Source organism: Pyrgilauda ruficollis, unplaced genomic scaffold (assembly GCF_017590135.1).
Source record: "Pyrgilauda ruficollis isolate IOZ18807 unplaced genomic scaffold, ASM1759013v1 scaffold3, whole genome shotgun sequence".
Classification (NCBI taxonomy): domain Eukaryota; kingdom Metazoa; phylum Chordata; class Aves; order Passeriformes; family Passeridae; genus Pyrgilauda; species Pyrgilauda ruficollis.
Window position 1 is genome coordinate 25994582 of NW_024524377.1, and position 26937 is coordinate 26021518.

The 26937-nt window shown below is 39.0% G+C and overlaps 1 protein-coding gene across 3 annotated transcripts; it reads left to right on the top strand.

The window, feature by feature from the left end:
• SF3B1 (splicing factor 3b subunit 1) lies at nt 1–24316 on the top strand. 3 transcript variants are annotated; one of them, XM_041472953.1, is made up of 25 exons: nt 1–125; nt 5958–6124; nt 8734–8835; nt 9518–9632; nt 11467–11546; nt 12679–12846; nt 12999–13233; nt 13994–14206; nt 14608–14729; nt 15352–15549; nt 15641–15742; nt 17034–17213; nt 17637–17723; nt 17851–18121; nt 18388–18533; nt 18621–18767; nt 18891–19016; nt 19422–19643; nt 19891–20073; nt 20166–20277; nt 20365–20485; nt 20767–20898; nt 21768–22040; nt 22523–22739; nt 23693–24316. In XM_041472953.1, exons 1-25 carry the CDS (start codon nt 98–100, stop codon nt 23849–23851), a joined length of 3906 nt encoding a protein of 1301 aa, XP_041328887.1. In that variant the 5' UTR covers nt 1–97; the 3' UTR covers nt 23852–24316. The 3 variants fall into 3 exon arrangements, 2 of the variants coding, with proteins under 2 accessions (XP_041328887.1, XP_041328888.1); XM_041472954.1 differs by lacking the exons at nt 1–125; nt 5958–6124; nt 8734–8835; nt 9518–9632 and adding an exon at nt 9707–11153; XR_005955571.1 differs by lacking the exons at nt 12999–13233; nt 13994–14206; nt 14608–14729; ... (14 more) ...; nt 22523–22739; nt 23693–24316 and having other exon boundaries at nt 11098–11546; nt 12679–12747.
• The last annotated feature ends 2621 nt before the right edge of the window (nt 24317–26937 follow it).

A 26937-nucleotide genomic window follows, 5' to 3' on the forward strand; every position in this document is an offset into this window, starting at 1 on the left:
GCGGCCGCGCCTGCGCGCTGCGGGCTCTGGCGGCCCCGTGCGGCGGAAGCGGCGGGGCCGCGCCAGTTCCGCCTCGGCGTCGTTGGCGCTGCACAAAATGGCGAAGATCGCCAAGACCCACGAAGGTAAAAATAGCCCGGAAAGCCTCGTGTCCGCGCTCGCTCGCGCCTCGCTTGGACATCGCCCGCTGCTTGTGTTGCTCCCCGGCTCCGGGCAGCGTCAGGCGCGGCTCGTCGGGCGGGGGCTGGGCGGGCCGGGCCTGTGTGTAATGGCGGCTGCGCTCGTCACCGCCGGGCCGGGCGGGGGACGGGCATGAGGGGGAGCTCTCGCTGTGCTGGCGTGGGACAGAGCGGCGGCCAGGTCTGTGCGGGGGAGCTCGGCGGCTGAACTCCCCGCCCCCGGCCTCTTTCCGCCCATCGAGCCTCATCGGTGCGCTGTGCAAACCCCGCGGTGCTGGGCCGAGTTTCGCATCAGAAACGCCAACAGCGCGCCTTCGTTCCCCCGCCGAGCCCTTTGGCCTCGGTAAACAGCGCTGGAGGCACCGGCAGAACGGGTGTTGCCCGCTGGAAGCCGGCGCGGCCCGAGCCCATAGTGAGCCGCCGCGGTGCTTGCTGAGAAAAGTGCCCCGAAGGAGGGGAAGGATGGTGAGGCGTGGAGCGTTCGAGCTGCCATTTTACACACGCTTCCTGCGGCCGGCCTTGACGTCGGGAAGCGGCTCGGGGCCGCGCAGCGCTGAGGGCTCTCCCAGCACGGCTGCTCCTCCCGAAGCTGCCGTGTGCGCTGCAGCTCTTCTCAGTGGGAATCAAAGCGCCCTTTGTGGGCACTGCCTGCGGCTTGCCCTGCCCTTCAGTATGTTCAGGCAGCGGAGAATAATTTGTAGAATTGCTCTGCTGCTGCGTTTTCGCTTCGGGGTTTTTCATTTGTGTTTTCGGTGTACGATAGAACACTTGTGATTCTGTGCTGTATTTTGTTCTAATTTATATGCGTAATTCGCTAATCGAAAACTACCTCTGAATGGTGGTTGTGCACTGTGAGGGCGCCCAGGCATTCATTGTCTTTTAGTGGTTTTTTTTTTTTGTTTGTTTGTGGTTTTTTTTTGTTTGTTTTTTTTTTTTTTTTTTTTTTTTTTTTTTTTTTTTTTTTTTTTTTTTTTTTAATTTTTTTTCAGTTTTGCGCTGAAAAAGCTTTTCAAATGGAAGGCCATCGTCTCCCGTGGAAGTGGGCTTAATGTAGTGTTTCACACTACAGACCTAATCCGAGTTTAGGGATGAAGAAAAGCTTAAACTGTTGTCCTTATTTTTTAATTGAATTTGATTTTTTTTTTTTAAATTCTAAAAGAAAAGTATTTTGGTATAATTACAGAAATTGTCTTGTGCTTTGTTTATATGCTGTGACATGCATAAGGGTTGTGTGAGATAGTACCCAAGTGAGTATTGCCCATCACAGTGCTCTGCCTCTCCTACTACCTAAAGAGATTCTTGTCATAAAATAGTAAAATTGTTGAGGTTTAGGGGTTTTTTTTGTTTGTTTTTGTTTTTTTTTTGTTTTTGTTTTTTTTTTGTTTTTTTCCCCAGCTGAAATTGCTTATTTATTGGAGCAAATGGTGATGCACCGACTACAGTGAAGACATTGACATGCTTCCAGTTGTATGTGTTTTGATTAGTGTGGTATCAGAACAGGTTTTAACGGGGAAGGTAGTTAAATAAAAAATATGTATAACAGGGTATGGTCACCTGAGGGTCTTTCCCAGCATGGAGGCATTAGCTGAGCAGCTTGATTATTTTGCTTCCAAGTTCTAGCCTTTTTTCAGTTCCTCACTAATCTTTCAAGTTGAGTTGTTTGTTACTAAATCATCTTAAAATATTTTTAATATATCTGTACCATTTGTTAAATACTTATTGTTTGTTCAAGATACAGCTTGAAAGAAGTGTCAGAACAATTGGAGTTTGTGTTAGCTACATAGTTAAAGGGGAACTCTGTGTTGTAGGCTAAAAAGCGAAGTTTCAAGTGGCAGCTTATAAAGCCTCAGTACATGCATGAGCTTTCAATGCTGCTGAAGGTCGTTTTTAGTTTAATTTTTTTTCCTTGCTTAGAAAAGAGCAGAGATCTTCAAACATAATAGATCTAACATGTGTAAAAGTGCTAAAGCAGCTAAAAATAAAGCCATGCAAGGGCAAGCTAAATGTGCAAAAATATGATAAGACATGAAAACATAGAACCAGTTTACTCTGTAAGACACCTCTCCAGCACCGGGTCATCTTTCTTTTTTTAATGTTTAGAGTAGAACTACACGTGTGGTAGCAGAGCACATACTTAGAGAAAGCCTCTCTGTGAGCTAGATGCTCAGTGACTTCGAATTAATGTCTGTTGACTTTAATAATATGCAGCATTTATGGTATGTTTCAAATCAACTGCTTGTTCAAGTTACTTCTGCTAAAATACCAAAATATATAAAAGAGTAAAACACAGATTAGGAATGATCAGTAGAATATTATTCCTCTCCTCTTTTTTTTTTCCTCTATTTCCTACTCCCTTGACTATTTCTCTGTTGGTGAGTGAAGTTTCCATTATGCCCTGCTTGACCAAGCCATTAAACAAGTAGTTTGTTTTGCACAATGTATCTTTAAGTAATCTTTGTGATTACTCTTTCTTAATTTGCTTTTTATTAAAGAGCTTTGTTAAATATGGTGTGAGCTTTTTCAAGGAAATGCCAGTTAGCTCAGGGAAGCTAACTGGTACATCTTGAATGTCAAAATAACATTTTCCACCTAAATATGTGATGTTTTCATACACAGGCTACCTGTGGCTACGGGCCTCGTGGTTCAAGGGCTTTTGTGGGGTGTTCTCTCCAGAGTGCTTCATTTAAACTGGCACCCAGAAGCTGTGTGGTATTAGTTAAAAATTAGGGTGGCTGTCAGTAAGGTTTGTTGAGCCTGTATAGACTTTGTTTTTTTGGTATAGATAACCCAGCAGATTTTACTGTTGGAAAATGAGAATGCTCGTTACCCTGCTAACAGATGTAATCCATGTAATTTAAAGGCAAAGGCCAATTATGAATGATACCTCTACCCTCTTAGTGAAATATAGCTGTTTTAAAAATAACGTTGGAGGACAAGGCCTTGGTATGTTAAGCATTGGTAAGAACCATCAGCAGAAAAATATTTTTGTGTTGACACTTTCACTGCAGAAATCCCTCAACTGTTTTACTTAACTCTGTTGGTGACAGTAGAGGTGGGAGGCCAAGCACAAGCAAACCTCTGTGGCCCATCCTGCAGTGCAGGGGACTTGGTGTGCCGTGTGTTGGAGCTGTATGGTCAGGTTGGTTCAGTGAACAGGTGATGGTAAGGCATGATGATCCTGTAGGAAAGATCCATAGTTGAAGTTGGTTACAGCTGCGCCTGTTCAGTCAGGCCTTAGTGTGCCCCTGAAGAGGCAGGGTGTTGTTCCACGGACTGCTCTTTGGAAATAAGGGAAACAGTGGGCTTGTACCCTCACATCACCCACTCAGTGCTGGTAGTGTTGTCCTTGGTAGAGATGGAAGCTCCAGGTATTCCCTTCCACCCCAGTACTGGAGTGCACCAGGCTGCAAAAGGAATCAGGAGCTTCATCTGCTCTCTGGGAGAAACAGAAGTAATTAAAAATCTGGGGAGAAGCTAATTGAGTTTCATTGGGTCTATAGCCATGCCATAGGATGATTCCACAGAAGTGGAATACCTTAAGAGGACACTGTAAGCGCCTCTGAAGGCAGGCAGAGGCCTCTGAGGGCAAGAGAAAGATCCCTAATTTGGAAGTAGTTTCTTTCTGCTGCTTCACAGAGCTAACACATTGGAGAACAATGTACTCCAAGTTCTGGACTCACAGGAATCCCCTGGGCTGTGCAGGATTTTACAGGGAGCAGGATGTACCCACAGGCTGGGTTCAGGAGGTGCTCATGGCCAGCAGTATAAGGCTTTTGTGAGGTTTCAGCTTCTCACGGGCTTGAGGCATCACGAGTCTGTGACACAGAGGTGACTGAAGTTATTCTGCTTTAGAAAGCTGCAGAAGTTCAATGCAAGCCCTGAAGTGGCTGGAGCAAGATTCTCTTTACAAGCCTTTAGGGTATATCTTCTGTACCTGGGACTCTTAGTGAGTTTAGAAACACATTTCTGCTGGGTTTCTTCACTAGACCAGTGCAGGAATTGATGATTTGCTGCCGGGTTTATGGTGCTTACATGAAGTCAGTGTTTCTTTCTAAGTGAACTCTTAGTTCTGCTGTTCTCACTTGTAGCTATATGGCAAAGATTTGTCAGGTAAAGCTTGCCTCTCTAGAGAACATGCCTTTGTACAAGAGGCATAATTTGGCTTACTGTGCGTTTGTGCTTGGTTGTTGTTGTTTGTTGGGGTTTTTTTTTTGGTTAGTGGCGGTCTGTGATAAGGAAAGGAGCCAGCTGTGACGTTAAGGCTTGAAGTTTGCAGTGTTTAAACTTTTAAACTAAGCAATTCTGAGCCAGTAATTTGCATTAGTAATAAACTTAGCTTTTAAAAAAAAGTATTCTTATTTTTTGTCAGGTTTCCTAACAGGTGTTGCATAACATTTTGTAGTGTCTCTTGCAAGGTGGCTTGATGGTAAAAACGTGTCATATTTATTCATCCTGAAAAGAAAAGTGAGCAACAGTAGTAAACAATTATTGAATGCTCAGGATTCAGGATTATTTGTGAACAAGGTTTCCTGTAGCTTTTTTGTAAATTGATACATTTCCGTTAAGGTAGCAGGCAATAGCACTTCAGGTGGGAGAGCATGAATTCCAGAATTATTCATGTTGAAAGGGTCTTTTGTAGTCCAGTTACAATGTAGTCCAATTCTTCCTCACAACCATGATCCTTCATATTCCTGCAGCCATAAAATGCAACTCTTGGGGGTTTCCTTGGGGGCCATTAAAGTAATTGTTTGATCTAGTGACATTTACATTGTATGGATAATTGTCTTTCCATATCTGTTAACTCAAAATTCACATGAAACCAATAATAATTTTTACACAGCTGTACCTCAGTATACCTACAGTTACATTAGTTGCAGATAGTTGGATTACTGCAATTTATTTTCATCTTGCATTGCAACAGATGGGAGGAAGGCATGGTTTAATTTCATTCCTTGTTTTTTGGATTAAGAGGTTAATGTTCTTTTGGAAAGTACCAATTTTCTAGGGTCAAAGATGGCCACCAGAGTTGATTAGAGTCAGATCCTGATATGGTACAAGAATGACAAAGCTCCCATTTGTCCCATTTGAAGAGTGTTTTGTTATCCAGAAGAATAGTAGTCTTCAAAGATGGTGGTGCAGGCAGGAATAATGATGAGTAAATAACATTTGAGCTGCCAAAGTGAAAAGAAAGACCCTAAGTTTAGGGGGTTTTTTATTAACTTGTTACCCAGTGGTATATTGGATTTACTTTTTTATTTACTTATTCAAAGATAGTAAAGCTTTACAATATGTTATGAAACAAATACATTGTTGATTTATTAAATCTCAGTTTTGAGAACCTGTGCAGTAATTCTTTTGAACAGGGTTGTTTAAATTAGCTAAATTGGTGATAACATTGTGAAAGGCTTTTTTTAATGAGAGGGTGACATTTGTTGTGAAAGGATTTTGTTGGTGTAGTGTTGAGAAATACTGCTGTGGTGTAAATTAGCTTCTCTGCTACCTCTGTCAGAAGATGAGATACGGTAACAGTGAGTTAAGTAGTTTGCTTTAAGCCATACAATTGAAGTACTCTGTGCTGGATCATACTGAAACATGAGGAAAAGCTTTTTATGAATACCAGTTTATGAATTATTATTTTGTAATTTTTGTATCATATATGTTTATTTCTTTAACGATAATCTTTCAGATTGGGCAAAAAACTTTGCTGTGCATAGTAACATGACTACTACATTTTGTATGTATGTATATGTAACAAGACTTTGTATGTCTTTACTCTAGATATCGAAGCACAAATTCGAGAAATTCAAGGAAAAAAGCCTGCTCTTGATGAAGCACAAGGAGTAGGCCTTGATTCCACAGGATACTATGATCAAGAAATTTATGGTGGCAGTGACAGCAGATTTGCTGGATATGTCACTTCTATTGCAGCTACTGAATTGGAAGATGTAAGTGATTTGATTTATTTTGTTTGTTTAGGGCCTGCAGTGTAACTATTTCAGAATTGATTTTGAGTAACTTTTAGTAGCAGTTGCTTGAATTAGAGCCAATTTTCATTAAAGCCATAGTGGACCAAATATGTCTTATCTGGGAAGCACATAATCATGAAATAATGTGGGTTGGAAGGGACCATAAAGATAATTTTGTTCCAGTTGTCTTGCCATGGGCAGGGACAACTTTCACTGGACCAGTTTACTTAAAGCAACTTCCAACCTGGCCCTGAACACATCCAGGGATGGGGCATCCACAGCTTCTCTGAGCAGCCTGTGCCAGGGCCTCACCACCCTCAAAGAAAATTATTTTCCTAATATCCAATCTAAACCTACTCTCCTTCAGTTAGAAGCCATTTCCCCTTGTCCTGTCACTGCATGCTCACATAAAAAAGTCCCTCTCCAGCTCTCCTGTAGACTCCCTTCAGGTACTGGGAGGCTGCAGTTAGGTCACCCCAAAACCCTCTCTTCCCCAGACTGAACAAACGCAATTCTCTCACCTTTCCTCAGAAGAAAGGTTCTCTGTTTCTCTGATCTCTTGGTGGCCTCCTGTGGGCTCACTCCAGCAGGTCCCTGTCCCTCCTGTGCTGGCCCCAGAGCTGGCTGCAGGGTTCCAGGTGGGATCTCAGAGGGAGCAGAGGGGCAGAATCCCCTGCCTTGCCCTCTGCCCACGGGGCTTTGGATGCAGCCCAGCACACGTTTGGCTCTCTGGGCTGGGAGTGCCCATTCTGGGTCATGTCCAGCCTCTCCTCCACCAGCTCCCCCCAAGTCCTTCTTACCAGGGCTGCAGTTCTAAGTCTGGGTTGTGCTTAATGAATTTTGCTTTGAGAGCCTTGTAGGCCCAAGCAGAAGGCAAAAAGTTGTAGCCTGGTACTTAATGTTAGCCTTGGCTGGAGTAATTAACTTTGTTCTGTTACGGCTGCCAGGATTACAAATGACAGTAAAAAATGTAATAAAACTTCAGCCAGCAAATGTAGTGACTGTTTTAAGATTTCTGGTTCAAATTTCAGAGCTGTTTTTAAGAATTGGCTTTTTCGCTGTGTTGTGTTTTTCTTATGTATCCTGCTTGTAAGATTACCTTATGTTAATTTCTAATGTTAAACATTGGACCATATTTTCTGTTGCAGGAACCGTCAGCTCTATAGGCCTTATCATAAGTACAGAGGCAACTACATCTTATACTGAGAGAATTTTATTTCTAAGAATGAGGAAGATGTTTAGTACTAGTTGATACTTGAGGTGTTTTTTTAGTGATGTGCTTATGTCATCTAGAGACTTCTAAGAATGCTTTATTAAAAGTTTCCATTGCTCTGGAGCTCACTGAAAGAGTTTCATAGTTTTATGAGAAATTTTTCTTTTGGGTGCTGTAAGTAATTGAATAGAAACTGACTACTAATCTGAAGAAATAGCAAAATCAAGTGCTTGTTATTGCCATTGTGATTGAGTAAGTATAACTAAACTAACATTGTAGCTATGATATTTTCTGAAAAATCCTTTTGCAAGGATTTTTCTTCTGAGAAGCTGAGGAGCGTCAGGGAAGAAATGTAAACAGTAATTATCTGCTGCTGTGGAGTGCAGCAGGTGCATCTGTGATTGGTGCATGTTGGTTGTTTCTAATTAATGGCCGTCACAGTCAGCTGGCTCGGACTCTTTGGGAGTCACAAGCTTTTGTTATCATTCCTTTTTTGTGCTTTCTAGCCTTCTGATGGATCTTTTTCCCTCTATTCTTTTTAGTATAGTTTTTCTGAGAAGCTGAGGAGCGTCAGGGAAGAAATGTAAACAGTAATTATCTGCTGCTGTGGAGTGCAGCAGGTGCATCTGTGATTGGTGCATGTTGGTTGTTTCTAATTAATGGCCGTCACAGTCAGCTGGCTTGGACTCTTTGGGAGTCCCAAGCTTTTGTTATCATTCCTTTTTTGTGCTTTCTAGCCTTCTGATGGATCTTTTTCCCTCTATTCTTTTTAGTATAGTTTTAGTATAGCATTTTAATATAATATATATCATAATAAAATAAATCAGCCTTCTGAAACATGGAGTCAAGATTCTCGTCTCTTCACTCGTCCTGGCACCCTCGAACACAACCATATTAACATGAATCTATCTCTGAATTTTTTGCTGTTTCTGAAGCCTTTTTACGGGATTATTAAATCTTGTTCCACATATGTATTGCTGACTTGTATGAAAAATAGTTTGAATATCTCTGCACCAGTTCTCACACACCAGTTAGGGAACTAGTTAGGTTCTAACGGTAACTAGTTGGTTCTAATGGTGCTAACTAATGGTAGTGCTGATATGAAATACAGACTTTTTGTCTAATTAGTGTAGATAGCATACTTGATTAAATGTATTAAAGAATACTTGAGCCTTCTTAGTGATATGAGCAGGTTTATCTGATTCACCAGTTTGGGAATAATCAGAAAAGCTGTATGAGAGACTTTGCTAGAATTTTGAATTACCTATTCTACTTGTCCATTTTCCTATTTTCTATGACCACATCATGTTTATTTGGTGTTAGTTTATCTAAATATAATACCAGCCTGACAAATTCATCGTGTCTTTACTGACAGGATGATGATGACTACCCTTCCACAAGTCTGCTTGGCCAGAAGAAGCCAGGATACCATGCTCCAGTGGCATTGCTTAATGACATACCACAATCTACTGAACAGGTACGTCTTAATTGAAGGCACAGTAAAATACTCGTGTAAGTATTGAGGAGAAGAAGTGTTAATAACAGGTTTTGTTTTCTGGAAATAAAAAATGGATGTAAAGAGCTATGTTTTTCTAATGTTGCTGCAAACTTGTTACTGTTTTAGTTTGGAATTCCACAGGGTTATAAAGATTGGTACTTGTGCATGTAAAACCAGCATGAATATAGAAACTAAACGATCAAAATTTTTAAAAATTGAAATCCAATACTTCTTTAAATTAAAATAACCAGGAAACTTAATATCCTTTATACTTCTCATTTTTTAAGGAAAATGTAATCACCTAAGTTTTACATTCCTAGAGTATTTTTCTGTAAAAATTAAAAGCACAAGAAATAGCATTAAGTCACCTTGCAAAAATAAGGGGAAAGATCAACAGCATGAAATGCCTTGTTAACAAGTGAATAAACTCTTAAAATACCAAATTTTTATCAGAAATTATTTCATAAGTTCTTTGTTTAAAAAACTGAAATTTTAGTTATGGAAGTAAAATTTATGTTAGTATAGTGTTTTGGCATTTCCGGCGTAGCTGAGGCAAAAATAAGATAAGTATTTTTAATAGTACTGAAAATGAATACAGTACCAGACACTTTTCATATTAGTCTTCATAAATCAGTGACTAACAGGCTCTCTTGGTTTTTAGTATGATCCTTTTGCAGAGCACCGTCCTCAAAAGATTGCAGATCGGGAAGATGAGTACAAAAAGCACAGGCGGATGATGATAATTTCCCCTGAGCGTCTTGATCCTTTTGCAGATGGTAATTTATTTTGGCTTTTCTATACCCTGTATGAATTTTTTGTCTTTAATTGTCTTTAGCCCTTTGATTTCTGTTGGCATGCTTATAAACTTAGTTTTGTTTTAAACATCCCCTTTTCATAGAGATTTGGTTGAAAATTTAGATGCCATATTCTTCATCTTTATAATACGAGTTTTCTTTCCAGGTAGAAGGACAAGAAACTTGTCAATGAGCCATTGCCATAGAAACACAAAGGGTTAAAGGTTTCTCTTTTCATTTCGTTTTGGGTTGTGCGTTGTACTTTGAACAACTTGTGTATTGAGTGCTCAGATTCATTCAGTACCTTGATAGTTTTCATTCCAAGTTATAGACTTACAGGGTTACTGCTTTTGAAATGCTAGTAGAGCACCTAATTCTTACCATCCTATGTAAATTTTAGGTGGTATAGCTAAAAGAAGCAAAAGCATATATAAGACTTTGATACTATTAATAGTTCAAGTCTGTTCTGATAATTTTAGAATGCAAGTCAGGAGAAGGGGTGTTAGTGGGTCTGAAATTTTCTTCAGGTGAGTGAGTTTCACGTGTGGCAATAAGGTGCCTGTTGGCTTAAAATTAGTAGCTATTTTGCAGGTTTTACAAATGAGAATTTCAGCCTGCATGAATTAATAGGGATATTAATTATTTTACTTGCTTAATTGTAATTGATATAAACATGTATTGTCAGAATTCACAGGCCCATACTAACTGTCCTTAATTTCTTTCCTACAGCAGTACTGCTATATGCCAGTCCTGTCTGCATTCTTAAGGGTGCAGTTCAACACATCCTGTGTAGATTATGGTGAAAAAGTATTCCAAAGGAAAGTCCTATCAAAGCTAGTGTCAGAAAGACACAGCCAATTGGGCAGTGATCTTCAGCATAGAAATGTTTGAGAAGTTTATTTTTTTCCCTAAAGTATAATAGCTATACCACTTGTATAGCAAATCTGCACATTTTTCTTAAAGAAAAGTGTTGTTCTTGACAAGTCTCATTTCTATAAAGTTGGGCTTCTTTTAATGTATTAAAAAATTCAGTTAATGCAAGATACAGAGCATAAAACAACATATGGTGTACAAAATCCATTACCTGTGAGTATTGTTGTGGTGGTGTATGTACTGTATTGCATTCAGCTCCCAATCACAAGTGTCCCTTGAGAAGTGAAGAGGGGGAAAGTGTCATCAAACAGTATTTTGGGGTTTTTTATTTTGCTTTATTTTTATTTTTAATGAAGCCCTGTTACAATATGACACTAGAAGGTCTGTGAGACATGTCCAGATTTGTCAAACTTATAAATGGGTCTTTATGATAAAACAATTTAAACATTACTTAGGTATGCAATAGTTATTTATAGTCAGATAACAAGTAGGATTTAACAGCTTACACAAGGTAATGTTTTGATTATAAATATCTTTCCAAAGTGTTACTAATGGTAAAGAGATAATTTTCTAGGCTTCTATTCTGCTGCTTGAAGTCAGAACTGCTGATGGAGACAAAGGCACGAAAGTGTACGTATTCCGGATTAGCAACCCAGGAACCCATCACTTCTGAAGACTCTTAACTGTGTTGTCATTTTATCATTTTTATCGGCTTTAAAATATTTGTTTGAAACTGCAGTAGTTATGTTTGTGTTCAAACAGGTTAAATTGATCAGCAAACTGAATAAACGTAAGATACATGTAATTTTAAAAATTTTCGATCAAAAAGTAAAATTAAATGATCATGGAATAATATAATACTAGAGCAGGACAGTAGAAGTCCATAGTTTCTGCTTATCCTGTACTCATTGTGCTCCATTCCTGTTGCTGTTCTCTTCTGCAGGAGGGAAGACTCCAGACCCTAAAATGAATGCCAGAACATACATGGATGTTATGCGTGAACAGCATTTAACAAAAGAAGAGGTGCGTGGAGGGGAGGGTTTTCTACTTGGGCTGAGTTTCATGTTACAGCATTTGAAAGCATGTTACAAAAGTGGGAACAAATTCTCTTGAACTTGTCTTGACTTAAAAGCCCCTTTCTTTGGGAAATCATATTCTTCATATGTTGAAAATCAATAGAATTTAAAGATGAAAGTTCCAAAAAAATCTGTTCTATGTAATACTTAAGTAATGCTGGGAAAAATAGTCTCAATACATTTTAATCTGGATGGTTTTTTGTAGAACTTGGTCTTTCTCTTGCTTATTTTCTTTCAGAGGAGGAAGACAAAATCTAACAGTAACTGAGAATTACTCAGTACGAGAGATGTTAGTTTTTGTGAGCTCTATGTATAGGAAAGCCAGGGAGGTTTTAAAAGGCTTTTGATGAAGTGCCTACAGCAGATGTTGCAGTACTGAGATCGGGTATAAGATTCACATTTGGTTTTAAATATTAAAAAAAAGGAGAAAAACCAAAAGCATACTTTAAAATTTATTTTAATAGCCAAGAAGATATTGGTAATATAAGCAGATTTCTTGTGTAATACCTACAGTACCATGTTGCTAATTGGAGCACGACCTTGTAGTTCCATTGACTTATAACATTGATTTGTTGTATTTTAAGTGAGGAATTAGTTCATAATTTTGGCAGTCTTCCTGCTTCTGGATCCACTGATAAGTGCAAAACAGTCTCTATTAGTTTGCTGTTTTAGCAGTATCATCTCAGGATTTAAAATAAGAATTTCAGGGGTTTTTTATGTCATGGGATGTAGTGAACATATTTTCGAAGTCATTCATCTAGTTTGCTGAAGTGGTATTTGTTTGAAACAGGTGGGTAATGGTCTTAAGGTAACAGAAACTGATAGCTGTAAAAATTCTCTGTGCATTTCCTGTAAGAATGGATTTTATTGAAAAATTAATTTTAAAACAGCCCCTCAAGCACAGCTGGTCTGGCACTATAGAAGAATTTGAAAAATGAGTGGTCTTGAAATGAAAGCAGTAGCTAATTGCAGGTTATTTGAGCAAAATGTCAAAAAAAGTATAAAAAGATACTGAAAAAACTCTTGTAAAGGTGTAATTTAAAGAGTTATTACATTTTTGTTTTTGTGCTCTTGAACAGAGGGAAATTAGGCAACAACTAGCTGAAAAAGCTAAAGCTGGAGAGCTTAAAGTCGTCAATGGAGCCGCTTCTCAGCCACCTTCAAAACGCAAACGGCGTTGGGATCAGACAGCTGATCAGACTCCTGGTGCTACGCCTAAAAAATTGTCCAGTTGGGATCAAGCAGAGGTAATGACCTAGGGCTCATCAGCCGTCTACAGAAGATGTTATCAGTGCTAATCCTCTTGAGTATCAGAAGTTACTTGCTGTACTTATGAACAACTAGCAGTCTTTTATTGTATAGGATGAGATACTGACACTTTTGGTTTTGTCTTGTGCAGACTCCTGGACACACCCCATCTCTGCGATGGGATGAAACTCCAGGCCGTGCAAAGGGTAGCGAAACTCCAGGTGCCACCCCAGGCTCAAAAATCTGGGATCCAACTCCCAGCCACACACCAGCAGGAGCTGCAACGCCCGGCCGAGACACGCCTGGGCACGCAACACCGGGACACGGAGGTGCCACTTCCAGTGCACGGAAAAATCGATGGGATGAAACCCCCAAAACAGAAAGAGGTATTTATGGCAAACTGGGAGGTGCATAATAAGTCTAGAATGGTTAATTGTACTGGGTTTTTTCACCTTAAGTAAACAGTGAGTTCAGAATCCAGGCAAAAAATAATTATATTGTGACATCTAGTGGTTGATGTGAGGAGTTGTTCTTGTCTGAGTTCTCAGCATCGGGTTCTGCCTGTGCCTAAATGGCATCCATGAAAGTGTCTCAGCTCAAATATGGAACCACAGTTTTGTCATATCTAATGACTGCTGCTGGTTGGGTTTTTAAGGTATAAAGGACACAGTGAAAAAGGACACGTCAAATTACTTTTCATATGTTTGTGTGTGTTGTTTTTTAATTGTTACAGGTTTTTTAAAGAGGTTGTTAAAACAAGTTAGAGAAGCATCTCACCTGCCTAATTTCAGTTTGACTCTTGTGTCAGAGAACAGTGAAACACTTGTTACCTAATGCTTTTATCAAGGGAGTACATGGAGTACTTTGTTCAATTCCTAGAATATCTGAGTAGTTCTTGTTCTTTTAGAATCTCTTATCTTTTTATGCTAAGGTTCAACAAGAAGATGACACTTTTTTCGTAAAACAAATTTCTCTGTTGGATATTTTTAGTGTAATGCCTGGGTTTTTTCAATATTCAGCAAAGCAGTCTTTACTTTTTGCCTACTGTTTGTTAATTTGATACTGAAAATGGATTTGAATATTGATAGTATAGTTGGAGTATATACTGTTCAGCTTTCTGAGAAGATCGGGTTTGTTTTTCCTTAGATACTCCAGGCCATGGCAGTGGCTGGGCTGAGACACCTCGTACAGACAGAGGTGGTGACTCCATTGGTGAGACACCAACCCCAGGAGCAAGCAAAAGGAAGTCACGCTGGGATGAAACACCTGCGAGCCAGATGGGTGGCAGCACTCCTGTTCTGACGCCTGGCAAAACACCCATTGGAACACCAGCTATGAACATGGCAACCCCTACACCAGGTAAGCTCAGTCCCTTGTCCAGGGCTTCTCTTTGTGTTGTGGGAATGAAGCATTTCCTTTTGTGTTGTCTTTTGAAACAGACTTCTGCCCAGCACACTCTCCTGCCTGTATGAAAGCAGTCAGTGTATGCTCAGTTTACTATTTTTGTGGCAATGCCCACAGCAACTCATTTCTGGAGAGGAATTGAGACTAAGGTTACATGTCAGTTGCTGTTCAGTTTAGTTGGTAAAAAAAATTGATAAAAGGCTCTGTAAAAGTTTGATCTCTTATTTGGCTACAGAGTTCAGGTGCTATGGAAACTGACTCAAGAGAGCATTTAAAAGTTAAATAAACAAGTCATCTGTTTCTGCATACAAAAGGATTTTTTTTTAATCCTTTTTTTTTTTTTAATTTGAATATAGGTCACATCATGAGCATGACTCCTGAACAGCTGCAGGCTTGGCGCTGGGAGAGGGAAATTGATGAGAGAAACAGACCACTTTCTGATGAGGAATTGGATGCTATGTTTCCTGAAGGATATAAGGTAATTCATCTGGATTAAAATACAGAAGACCATTATGAAGTTTTTTTCCTACCAGGGATTACTGTTTTCTTTCCCCAGAAGTAGAATGTTTCACATTAAGTGAAGTATTGATTGTACACACTTGTTTGACTTGATTTATTGTAAATCCCTTAGAAAGGAAGGTCTAAAGGTGATCTCACAGGCAAATCAGTACTGTGCTTCTCAGTGTTGGAAATGCTTGTCAGGGCCAGAAATGTACTCTGTATGGACTGACAGAAACTGTAAGTCCAGATGTAGACAAACCGTGGAAGAGGGTCACAAATACTGAGGCAGCAAGTATGCTATGTTGATTCAGTTATTGAAGTACTTCTTTAGTTCTTAGAGACTTCGCAGTTTATTATTCCAGCTCTCGGCAGTGGGAGTGAGCTTTCTTCTGAAACCTTGTCAGTACAGGATAAGTGCAAATACAAGCTCTCAGGGTGAGTTTGTGTTGCTGGGAGCATGGGCTCTGTTGTATGCAGTAACACACAAATCCCCAAACAAATAAAGTGAAAGCTACAACTTCAAGCAATATTTTGTATTTGATGGGTTCTTCTTTTCATATCTGTTGCAGTTAAAATGAATTTTGTTCTTCCTTCTTCAGGTTCTCCCGCCCCCAGCTGGTTACGTGCCCATCCGTACTCCTGCTCGGAAGCTCACAGCGACTCCAACGCCCCTGGGAGGTATGACAGGGTTCCACATGCAGACAGAGGACCGCACCATGAAGAGTGTTAATGACCAGCCATCTGGCAACCTGCCGTTCCTGAAACCAGATGATATCCAGTACTTCGACAAGCTGCTGGTAAAGGAGATTTCACTCATGCTTGTTGAACTTCCCTGGTTTCTTTTGATTATGTTGCAATGCCCATTTATTTGTCTGGAATTACTTGTAGGTTGATGTTGATGAATCGACTCTGAGTCCTGAGGAACAGAAGGAGAGAAAAATAATGAAATTACTTCTGAAAATCAAGAATGGCACACCTCCCATGCGAAAGGTAAGATGAATTGTTGGCTACTTTTATGAATTCTAAATTTTAAAAATCGGTGTTTGTTTTCAGGTTTAACTTCAGTTGTCCATGCGATTCTCTGGAAGCTCTCTCCTAAGCTTTGCTATCTCTTATGGTTTAAACCCAGATGGTAACTAGGCCCCACACAGCTGCTTGCTTCTCCCCTCACTTCTCTTAGGATGAAGGAGAGAATCAGAAGAGTAAAAGTGAGAACTTGTGCACTGAGATAAGAAGAATTAATAGTAATAGTAAAGGAAAATAACAGTAAAAAAAGAAAAAAAAAAGATAAATAAACCCCAAGGAAACATGTGATGCAGATGGAAAACAGATGTTCACCACCAACCAAGTGATGCCCAGGCAGTCCCGTAGCAGTGACCCTTGGCCAGCTTTCCCCTGGCTTGTATGCTGAGCCTGGTGCCATATGATGTAGAGCATCCCTTCGGGCAGTTTGGGCCTGCTGTCCTGGCTGTGTCCCCTCCCTATTTCTTGTGCCAATCTGCCTTCTCAGTGGTAGGGTGGGGTCAGAGGGAGAAAAGGCCCTGACTGGGTAAGCCTTGCTTGGTAGTAACTAGGCATTCCTGTGTTATCAGCACTGTTTCCAGCACAAATCCAGAACACAGTCCCATCCTAGGGGCTGTAGAGGAAATCAACTCAGTTTCAGCCAGAACAGCACACTCTGTTTAGTCTTTTTGTTCTTCCTCATCTATATCTGTATGGCTTTTTGTTATTCAGTGTAATTTAATACTGGTGCTCTTTTGACAGTAATGTCAGTCACTAAATGGTGTAGGCCTTGTGTAATTTCTGGGTTTTTTACAATTTTGAGAAACTGGATTTATAGTGTTTTGCTTACATGGCTTTGTAACTTTCTGGATTTTGCTTCTTACACTTAAATTAGCTACTTATGTAGCTCTTATTTAAACTTTGGCCTTAAGCACTAGGCAGCATAATAGCAGTCTTACCTGCAAATGCTCTAAACTGACCAAGCTCCAAACTGCCTGGATGCCAACAAGGGCTGTGAAGCTGTTTTCCAAAGGGAGCCAGTATTAGCTCAGAAGTATGCTTCTCTTGAAAACTGGACACTAACAACAGTGTTTGTCACCACACATTTGTGTCTTAACAGATCAGGATAAAATTGCTTGAAATAGTTTTATGGTGGTTGGGGCAAGTATTTGGAAGCCTGTGGATGCAGTCAGTTACATTTTAACTTGGTCAGTATCTGTTATATGATTGTTCAGTTGTGTTTCCTTAGTTTAACTGGCAGGTTTTCTGGTTTATTCAGGCTGCGTTGCGGCAAATTACTGACAAAGCTCGGGAGTTCGGAGCAGGGCCGCTGTTCAATCAGATCCTCCCTCTGCTGATGTCACCCACACTCGAAGATCAGGAGCGGCACTTGCTTGTCAAAGTCATCGACAGAATTCTCTACAAATTGGATGACTTGGTCCGACCATACGTACACAAGGTCTGTTGCAGTTTGCTATTTCATCTCTGATTTGCATTTTGCTATTTGATTTTGCTATTTCATCTCTGATTTGCATTTTCTGCATTTTATGTGCGTATGAGAAGAGGATGATGCCACTTTTTAAAAACATATTTCACTTCCACATTTCTTAAACGAAACTTTAAAGTTTTTATAGTGTTATTAAAGTGTAGGCTGTACAGTATTGAGACATGATGTAAATACAATATATGCATATTTGTAAATATGATATATGCATTTTTTTATATTTAACATATAAAAAACAATGTGATTGATTTTTTTTCTGAACCTTGTAAGACTTTAAGCTTGAATTAATGCAATCTCTGTTTCATGGACTCTGATAGTGCTAAAAACACTATAGTAAATGTTAATAAAAGGAAATATTAATTTATTTATCTTTTTCAGATCCTTGTCGTCATTGAACCACTGCTGATTGATGAAGACTACTATGCTAGAGTGGAAGGCAGAGAAATTATTTCAAACTTGGCTAAGGTAAAACTCCATCCTTTTTTAAAGCACTGAATTAGCTTACGTGTACCTACATGTTTATAGGCATGGCAGAGCAATTACCTGTGCTGTTGATAAATCCAACTGGTATGTTTTGTGTTTTGTCCTGCAGGCTGCGGGTTTGGCAACAATGATCTCCACAATGCGACCTGATATTGATAACATGGATGAATATGTCAGAAATACAACAGCTCGAGCCTTTGCCGTTGTTGCGTCTGCTCTGGGCATTCCTTCTCTGTTACCCTTCCTGAAAGCTGTCTGTAAAAGCAAAAAATCCTGGCAGGCCAGGCACACTGGCATCAAGATTGTACAGCAGATTGCTATTCTTATGGGTTGTGCTATCCTGCCTCATCTCAGGAGCTTGGTTGAAATTATTGAGCATGGTAAGTTCTGCTTTCCCAGACCGTTCTTTTTTGCCCACTGTATATCTGGAAATTTTTATACCTCAGTAAGGCACAGTGACAGTAAGGTCCTGCTTTTGTTGTTGCTATGACACCAAGAAACATTTCAGCTAAATCTGAAAGATGAAGGAAGACTAATGGTTCAGTATTCCTGAAAATATGTTAATCCCTTTTACACTGCTGCTCTATTTTTGCTAATTAGAACTAACATGAGTGCAGAAGTGAAACTAAACCCTGATGTCTTGCAGGGCTGGTGGATGAGCAGCAGAAAGTTCGTACCATCAGTGCTTTGGCCATTGCTGCTTTGGCCGAGGCAGCCACTCCCTATGGCATTGAGTCATTTGATTCTGTCCTGAAGCCCTTGTGGAAGGGTATACGTCAGCACAGAGGAAAGGTAAATCTAAAATACTTCCTTTAGTTGGAACTGAAATGGATGTGTACCTGCTGTAACTTATTAGAGACATATTTTGCATTTAAATAGGGTTTGGCGGCATTTCTGAAGGCAATTGGTTACCTGATCCCACTCATGGATGCCGAGTATGCAAACTACTACACCAGAGAAGTCATGCTGATTCTTATCAGAGAGTTCCAGTCTCCTGATGAAGAGATGAAAAAAATTGTGTTGAAGGTATGTCAGAACGATAGTTTTGCATTGATATTGAATATGTATGAAAAAAAGATCCAAACAAAAACCAAAAAACCCCCACATCCTACACCAGATTAAAATTGATGGATTTTTATTTCCTGTTAGGTGGTAAAGCAGTGTTGTGGTACAGATGGTGTTGAAGCAAACTACATTAAAACAGAAATCTTGCCACCCTTCTTCAAACATTTCTGGCAGCACAGAATGGCACTGGACAGAAGAAATTACAGACAGGTATTTTGGTGGTTTTTTTTTTTAGCTGGGAAATTATTTATAGTAGAAGAAAATTAGAATGTTCATTCAGGCTAAATACTTATTTTTGTCTGTGTCCTGAAACTTGGTTTTTGTTTTTACTAGCAATTTAGAAGTTGTGTAGCTAAGAAGATTTTCAGGTTCTTAGAAGGTTATCATGATATTTTACATCTGTGAATGTCTTCATCACTTGCAAGGTGGGGTGGTTTATGTTCTTAAAAACACTGGATGATTTCTAAAATTTTTTATAGTGGGCTTAATATGTTTCTTCAGACTAGGGAAATTATTTTCAAGATGTAAAAAGTAGATTTTAACTGCTTTTAAGTAGATTTTAACTGCTTTTAAGCATAATTTCAATGCTTGTTTATTTAACATTTCTGTATTTAGTTGGTTGATACAACTGTGGAGCTGGCAAATAAAGTTGGAGCAGCAGAAATTATTTCTAGAATTGTGGATGATCTGAAAGATGAGGCTGAGCAGTACAGAAAGATGGTCATGGAAACCATTGAGAAGATAATGGGAAATCTGGGGGCAGCAGACATCGATCACAAGCTGGAAGAACAGCTCATTGATGGTATTTTGTATGCCTTCCAGGAACAGACAACAGAGGTAAGGCCTAGTGTTGGAGTATTCCATTCACTGTAATTGTAAGCCATCTCACTGTTAGTTATCCAGAAATGTGTGCTTCTGAGTTAAATTTTTAGAATTCCTTTTTAGATGTCAGTGCTCTAATGAATGAAATCCAGAAGCAATCTCTGGAACGTTAGCATTTTAAAAGCAATTTTAGTTATGGCAAGTTTAGGTAAAATGCAGTGTTGCTGTTTGTCTGATTTTCCTTTATTGTTTTTTCCCTCAGGATTCTGTGATGCTAAATGGTTTTGGCACAGTGGTCAATGCTCTAGGCAAAAGAGTGAAACCCTACCTGCCACAGATCTGTGGTACAGTTTTGTGGCGTTTGAACAACAAATCAGCTAAAGTGAGGCAGCAGGCTGCTGACCTCATCTCTCGCACTGCAGTTGTCATGAAGACTTGTCAAGAGGTATGGACTGCTCTTCCAAATTTGCTCTAGCAGGTCTTAGTAATGAGAGGGGAGGGGAAAATGACCTTCTAACTCTTTTTACTTGGTTGTAGGAAAAACTGATGGGACACTTGGGTGTTGTTTTGTATGAGTACCTGGGTGAAGAATATCCTGAAGTACTGGGCAGCATACTTGGAGCGCTTAAGGCTATTGTCAATGTTATAGGTATGTTTTTGTATTGATTACTTGTCTGTTCAAGAGCAAAATAGAAAAACCACTATAAAACTGAATGTGCCTCTTTGAATTCAATAGGTATGCACAAGATGACACCACCAATCAAAGACCTGCTGCCACGGTTGACACCTATTTTGAAGAACAGACATGAGAAAGTACAGGAAAATTGTATTGATCTTGTTGGGCGTATTGCAGACAGGTAAGCTCAGTAATGTTAAAATAGCTAACCTTCTTTGTGGGCTGTTTTACTGTAGCAAAAACTCAACTTCGGCTTCTGGGTATTTGTTGTCATATCTCTTGATGTTTCTGAAGTTGTGCCTAAAACTTGAAATATTTAGCGAAGACATTGTTGAATTACCTAATAAAGGAAATGCTTAAGCTTAGTTCTGTGGATAGCAAATGAATAGGTGCTACAGTTTGTGGCTTTATTTAAAAACCTCTCACATCACTGAAGAGGTAACTCAATTTATTCTCTTTCAGAGGTGCAGAGTATGTTTCTGCAAGAGAATGGATGAGGATCTGCTTTGAACTGCTTGAGTTATTAAAAGCTCACAAGAAAGCTATCAGAAGAGCCACAGTGAACACTTTTGGTTATATTGCAAAAGCTATTGGGTAAGTTGGTTTAATGCTTGTCCGCTTCTGCACACAGTTACCAAATGTAGTGATGATTGTTACTTTTCTGGTGAGAAATACTCAAACTTCTCTACATTTTATATGTACGGACATGGTGTTACTAATTTTGAAAAATACAGTCATGTATTCTTGATTAACATAGGACGTTGCACTTCTGAACAAAATTTGTGGACTAAGAAGCTTAGAGTCTTATTTGGGAATAAGAACTGTTGTCTCATGGATTTTTGATACTGTGATGTGCATTCAGACCCTCTTTGTATTATTTCATAAGCTCTCCTTTAAATAATTTATCTTCTCTCTTTTTTTCTTTCCCTCCCCCCCACCAAATCACTAGTTGTATCGATTCTTAAAGATTTGTTTCCACTAAGGTCATACTACAAGTCAGCACATTGTAGAATGAGGCACAGTTGCCACCTTTACGTGTGTTCTATAAGAGACTGATGACTGACTGAATGCAGATGGAGCAAGCAGCCAGGAGTGCTGTAACTGTTCTCCATGCAGGACATAACCTCTCTCTGTCAATACTTGTTTTTATACAAGTCTGTAATTTCCTCTGGGATCAGAATAGTAGTGGGGAGGCTCTGCTACCCTCCAGAGTTCACAAGAGGAAGAGCAGAGGGCAGGGAAAAAGCTGAGTCTAGACAAAGTAAAAAATGTTGTATGAAAATAAATCCTTTAGCTGTTCTAGAGTTTAGTGTTTCATTTTTAGCATTCAGTTTGTTTCCTAGTTCTCTAAACTTTTTATGAAGGCTAAACCATGTTTCTCTGCCACTTATTTGAAGCTTAACTAATTTTATCTAAATCCTCACTGAATCTATTGACATGGATGCCCATGTTGTCTCTTCCAGACCTCACGATGTATTGGCCACACTGCTAAACAACTTGAAAGTACAGGAAAGGCAGAACAGAGTATGTACTACAGTAGCAATTGCTATTGTGGCTGAAACATGCTCACCTTTCACAGTGCTGCCTGCACTCATGAATGAGTACAGAGTTCCAGAACTGAATGTCCAGAATGGTGTGTTAAAATCTCTTTCTTTCCTGTTTGAATACATTGGAGAGATGGGAAAAGATTACATTTATGCTGTTACACCATTGCTTGAAGATGCTTTAATGGACAGGTGAGTGCACTTCTTCTGTGCTACAGTTATCCTTAGTCATATTTTTAAATATATACCTGATTGTTAATGGTAGCAAATATGCATATTGTCCTTGTTTGCTAAAGGCTTTAAGTGACCAGCATAATTTGGAAGCCATTTTTTGCAAACAATTTGGATTATATATGCTCCAATTTTACTAATAATTCTGAAGATTAAAATTATAAAAGCATCTTCAGTGAGTCAAGAACTTCTTCCATTAAAACTGCTTTCGATAATTTCTATTGTTGGTAGTTCTGTGGAATTGGAGTGCATTAATTTGTCAGAAAACTCACATCTTTTTTCACTTTACTGATTTTTGACACTCTGCCTCTTGCTGTCAGTGAGCATGACTTGAAAGTGTTATTAGTGCTTTCAAGAAAAGTGTTGGTGAAAAGAAACAGTATGCTTGTCCAATTATGTTGCTTTTAAGTCTCATTTATTAATACCCATTGCTCTCTCTGCAGGGATCTTGTACACAGACAAACAGCCAGTGCTGTGGTGCAGCACATGTCCCTTGGTGTTTATGGGTTCGGCTGTGAAGATTCTCTTAATCACTTGTTAAATTATGTCTGGCCCAATGTGTTTGAAACCTCTCCTCACGTCATCCAGGCAGTTATGGGGGCTCTGGAGGGCCTCAGAGTCGCTATTGGGCCCTGCAGGATGTTACAGTACTGTTTACAGGTATGCCTTGTGTGCTGGGGCAGCTGAGGGCAGTTGTCAGGCAGGACTTCTTTCCAGGAGACAAAAAAGTCAACTGAAGATGATTTCCAACAAAGGAAAAACGGGCTTTTTGTCTCCAAAGTATTATTTAAGCAGGATATTCTGTGCCAGGGACTTGAATAGTGGAAATAGGCAGTAAACAGTAGGTTTGGTATAGGGAGATAGCTGATTACATCACAGAGCTTGTGTGGAATGAGTAGGTAACTTAGAATATCAGTTGACTAAAACAGCTTGGCACTTTGATTCTGTACTGGAAGCATCTCACAAATTTTGAGGATGTGAACTAATGACTGGAGAATAAATTAGCAGTGGGGCAGGTTATGACAAGTAATCAGTGAGATAAATAAATGAGAGGATAGGATTAATAGTAGTGATTTGTCATTAGCCAAGAAAAAGAGTGAGACATTTAGAAGAGTGCAGCACTGTAAACAGTGCTTTGATTAAACTTGGTTCTGCTAGAGCAACACTGGGCAGCTCAGCTTCTGTAAATGTGCATGGGGTGGTAAAATCTGAAGGATCCTTTTCTGTGTAATTGCACATGACAGTGGCTGTCTTGGCTATGGACTTAAAACTCACCTAACAGGTGGGGACCAAGGATTAAAGTCAAGCAGGTCAGTGTAGAGGAGCTTTGGACAGCATTTCAGTAATTATTTGCAGATAGGAAATTTCATGCTTTTGCAGTGTGGGGACCTCAGCATGAAGATACTGACATCAGTAGGAAGGTGAAAGTCTCTTACAGTGTATATTTGTGCAAATACTGTTTGAATATTGTTATTACATAGAATGTTGTTTCCTAGAGCTTGTATGTTCTGTCCATTTATTAAATGCATGTTTTGCAATGCTTGATTAAATTCAATAAAAGAACATTGGAAACGGCAAGCTTTTATTACATTTTGTTCTGTTCTGTTTTCTAGGGTTTGTTTCACCCTGCCAGAAAAGTCAGAGATGTTTATTGGAAGATCTACAATTCAATCTACATCGGATCACAGGATGCTCTGATAGCACATTATCCAAGAATCTATAATGATGAAAAGAACACCTATATTCGTTATGAACTTGATTACATCTTATAATCTTCTTGTTCAGTTGTTTGTGTTTAATGCACAGCTGTTGTTCAGTTAAATGCTTTGGATTTCATGATGTAAAATTTTAAAATTTTGGAGATCAGTGTAGAGCTGGTCAGAGGCAGAGCTAGGTATCCAGTAGCATGATTTTTTTAAATATGTCCTTGTTTTTTGATGTTAAACAGTTAAAGCCAGTAGTGACCAACAAAACAGTGATTACAAAGTACTGGAGGGATTTTGTTTTGGATCCATCTTTATGAAGATTTAGATTTCATTCCTTGTGTTTAAAGGGGAAGTTTATTTGAGAAATAAACATTTGTGTATAAAAACTAATTTGTGTGTGGTTTTTGGACAGAGGGGCTTGTAAAATAAGTCCCTTTGGATTAAGTATTTGTTTATGTAATGAATAGGTGGTATAAAACATTTTAACCCTTTTTGTCATCCACTAGCTTTTGAATAAATAAGAAAAATGTACCAACTGTAGTTAATGTGTGTATCTTTGTCATCCAATAATGTAGCTGTAGCCTGGCTGATGGTTGTAGTAGAATCAGTTTATTTTCATGGAAAAAGTATTTAATTTCTTCTTGTTACTGCTTCATATGCAGTATCCTGGTGGACGTGGCTTGTTAAATTTTCAGAAGTTAGCATTTTGTAAATTGCATTTGTAAAATGAGTTGTAAAAATTATGCATATTGATCATATTATGTTTAAAAAGCTAGATATTTATAGGCTGTGCTATAATTCCATTAAAGAGTTAGGAGAGTTAAGTCCCAGCACCTTAGGTGAGGCAGTTGGTAAGAAAAGCATTCTATTTTCTCATTTGCTTTTTGCCTTTTGTGTGTGTGCTACAAAGAAAAAGGGTTTGCTCTCAGTAAACCACGTAAAACCCAAGGATAAATGATTTTGGTAGTAGTGTACGTTGTACCATGTTTGTAAGGTAAGGTAACAGGAGGCAGTAGCTGTCTTATCACACACCTTGTTCTGCGAGTCCTTGACTTCAGTGTTTCATTTCCATCTTAGCAAGTTCAGTGCAGTGGTGTTACCTGACTTCTTTGCTGTTTTACGTAAATGTGAGAGTCTTTTAACTGTTCAGCATATATGGACGTTTCACCCTACCTTTCAGGTCTAATTTTTGTTAGGGGTTTGGGATGCCACAAATGCAACTTGAGACCCTTTTGTTAATAAAGGTACTACTACTACTTAGGGAAGGGGAAAAGGCTTTTTTCAACAGTGAGTTGTATCCTGAAAGTTAAGTAAAAACCAGCTGCAATTTCTTCAAGTGTTTATTGCCGAACTGGTTCCTCTTGAGATTAAGGTGCTTTGGAGTCTATTTCTAGTGCTTTGTCACTGAATAGTATTGTTTGTGTTACAGATAGCCTGCTATCTTCCTTGCCTCAGAAGTTCTGCAAGACAGAACCAAGCAAGTGCCAGTAGAGAGAGAGAAGGGCTGAAAAAAAGCACTGAGTTTTGAGAGATGAGCCAAAAGAGAGTTCTGAAACAGGTAGGAATGGATGATGGCTCCTGACTTTTAGATATGCGAATTAATTATGAATAAGCAAATTAATTATGAATAAGAAATGAAATTGTAAAAATTTTCTCAAAGTGGAGGGGAGCAACTTCAAATTGTTATAATTTTTGTATTTTTGAAGCTCATAACTTTTAAGTCTCAGAAATACTTTCATAAATCTTTTTGAGAAAGATGCAATGTTTCCCTTGTTTCCTCAGGAAGACAGACAGGAGAAGGAGAACTGTGATGAAAAAGAATCATACATAAAACTGATGTTCATGTTTGGGTGTTTTGCTATCCCAAGTATGAAATCAGGTTTGAAGTGGCAGTATTTAAGTGCAGTTCTCGATATGCAGAGTCACCAGGAAGCATTTTTATCCTTGAGACTTTGTGGATCTGTGGAACTCTTACCTAAAGAGGTCATCTTTGGATCATAGACTGATGGGATTTTCTGGCAGCCTACAGCAGCTTGTAAAGGATTTTGCTTTTGTTGTTTAGCAAGCACATCGAGTTTTATTCAGCACAGGAAGATTAAGGAGAAAATTTGGGGGAAATAAATAACTACCTAGATACTACATCTGTCCATGTAGTCATTAATAAATGGGAAAGTTTTACTCTGAGGTGGTGGCTGGTATTCACCTGCAGGATTCTGGTTCTGGACAGCAAAGACCAAGGAGTTTAAATGAATCGAAGGATTTGAATCACTACTGTTTAAATTCCTTTAATGGATAATTAATTATGCCATTAATGCAGGAAAACAGGCTAAGTGACCAGAACTTTAGCTGTTTTGCTACTTGTTTATGCCATGGCATGGCAACTGAGCAGTTAACCTAGTCACAGAATTAGTATGATATTTGATAAATACAAATAACGAGCATAAAATCTGCATGTCCAGAAAATCCCTCAACTTCCTTAATTAGGTTTTCTTTTAAAGGAAACCAAGTTCCTTTCCAGTTGTCCTCTAACCCCCTTCCTGGATTTACATAGAACTCCTAGCTTTAGCAGTGAATTGCAAAAGAAGCTCTATGGACAGAAGGGTCACTGACAGTTGATCATCCTGAATGGGCTCATCCAGTATGCAGAAAGAGGTGGAGGCACCTATAAGGGAAAAAAAAAAAAAAAGGTATGTGATTTTTAAATTTTAATCGAATTTTTAAAATGAATTACTATTATGCATTTGGATAGGGGCAGTGAATTAGAAGAATGTAAGCCATACTTCTTTGGGGTCTTCCTAGTTTAGAATATTATATTTTACCACTTAATGTGGGTTCTGATTTCCTCAAATTTTTTTCATTTTCCTTTTTAATGGAAAAAAAGGATGCATTGGTTGTATATACCTACACTTCCTTACAGTCTAAATTCTCTATCAAAGGATGCCATGGCCCTTTACAGCTTGTGCTGATGGAGCTAAAATTAGCCAAGGCTAGCAGTTATCCTTTAAGGTATGCTAATCTTAAAAGTTTGGGAGAATTTTTTTTTACAGCTTTTGTCCAAGCTTCTTTCTGAGAGCAACTGAAAATAAGGATCTAAAGTTTCCTCAGTTTTATGCTTGGTTTTAGTTGCATTTTATTGCTTACACTTCAGTGTC

What these genes read in the sequence shown, in the direction of transcription:
- SF3B1 (XM_041472953.1), top strand. Translation starts at nt 98, where the DNA reads ATGGCGAAGATCGCCAAGACCCACGAAG. An exon ending in CAGCTACTGAATTGGAAGAT is followed by an intron (nt 6,125 to 8,733) that starts GTAAGTGATTTG and finishes CTTTACTGACAG; the next exon opens with GATGATGATGACTACCCTTC. An exon ending in CCAGTTGGGATCAAGCAGAG is followed by an intron (nt 12,847 to 12,998) that starts GTAATGACCTAG and finishes TGTCTTGTGCAG; the next exon opens with ACTCCTGGACACACCCCATC.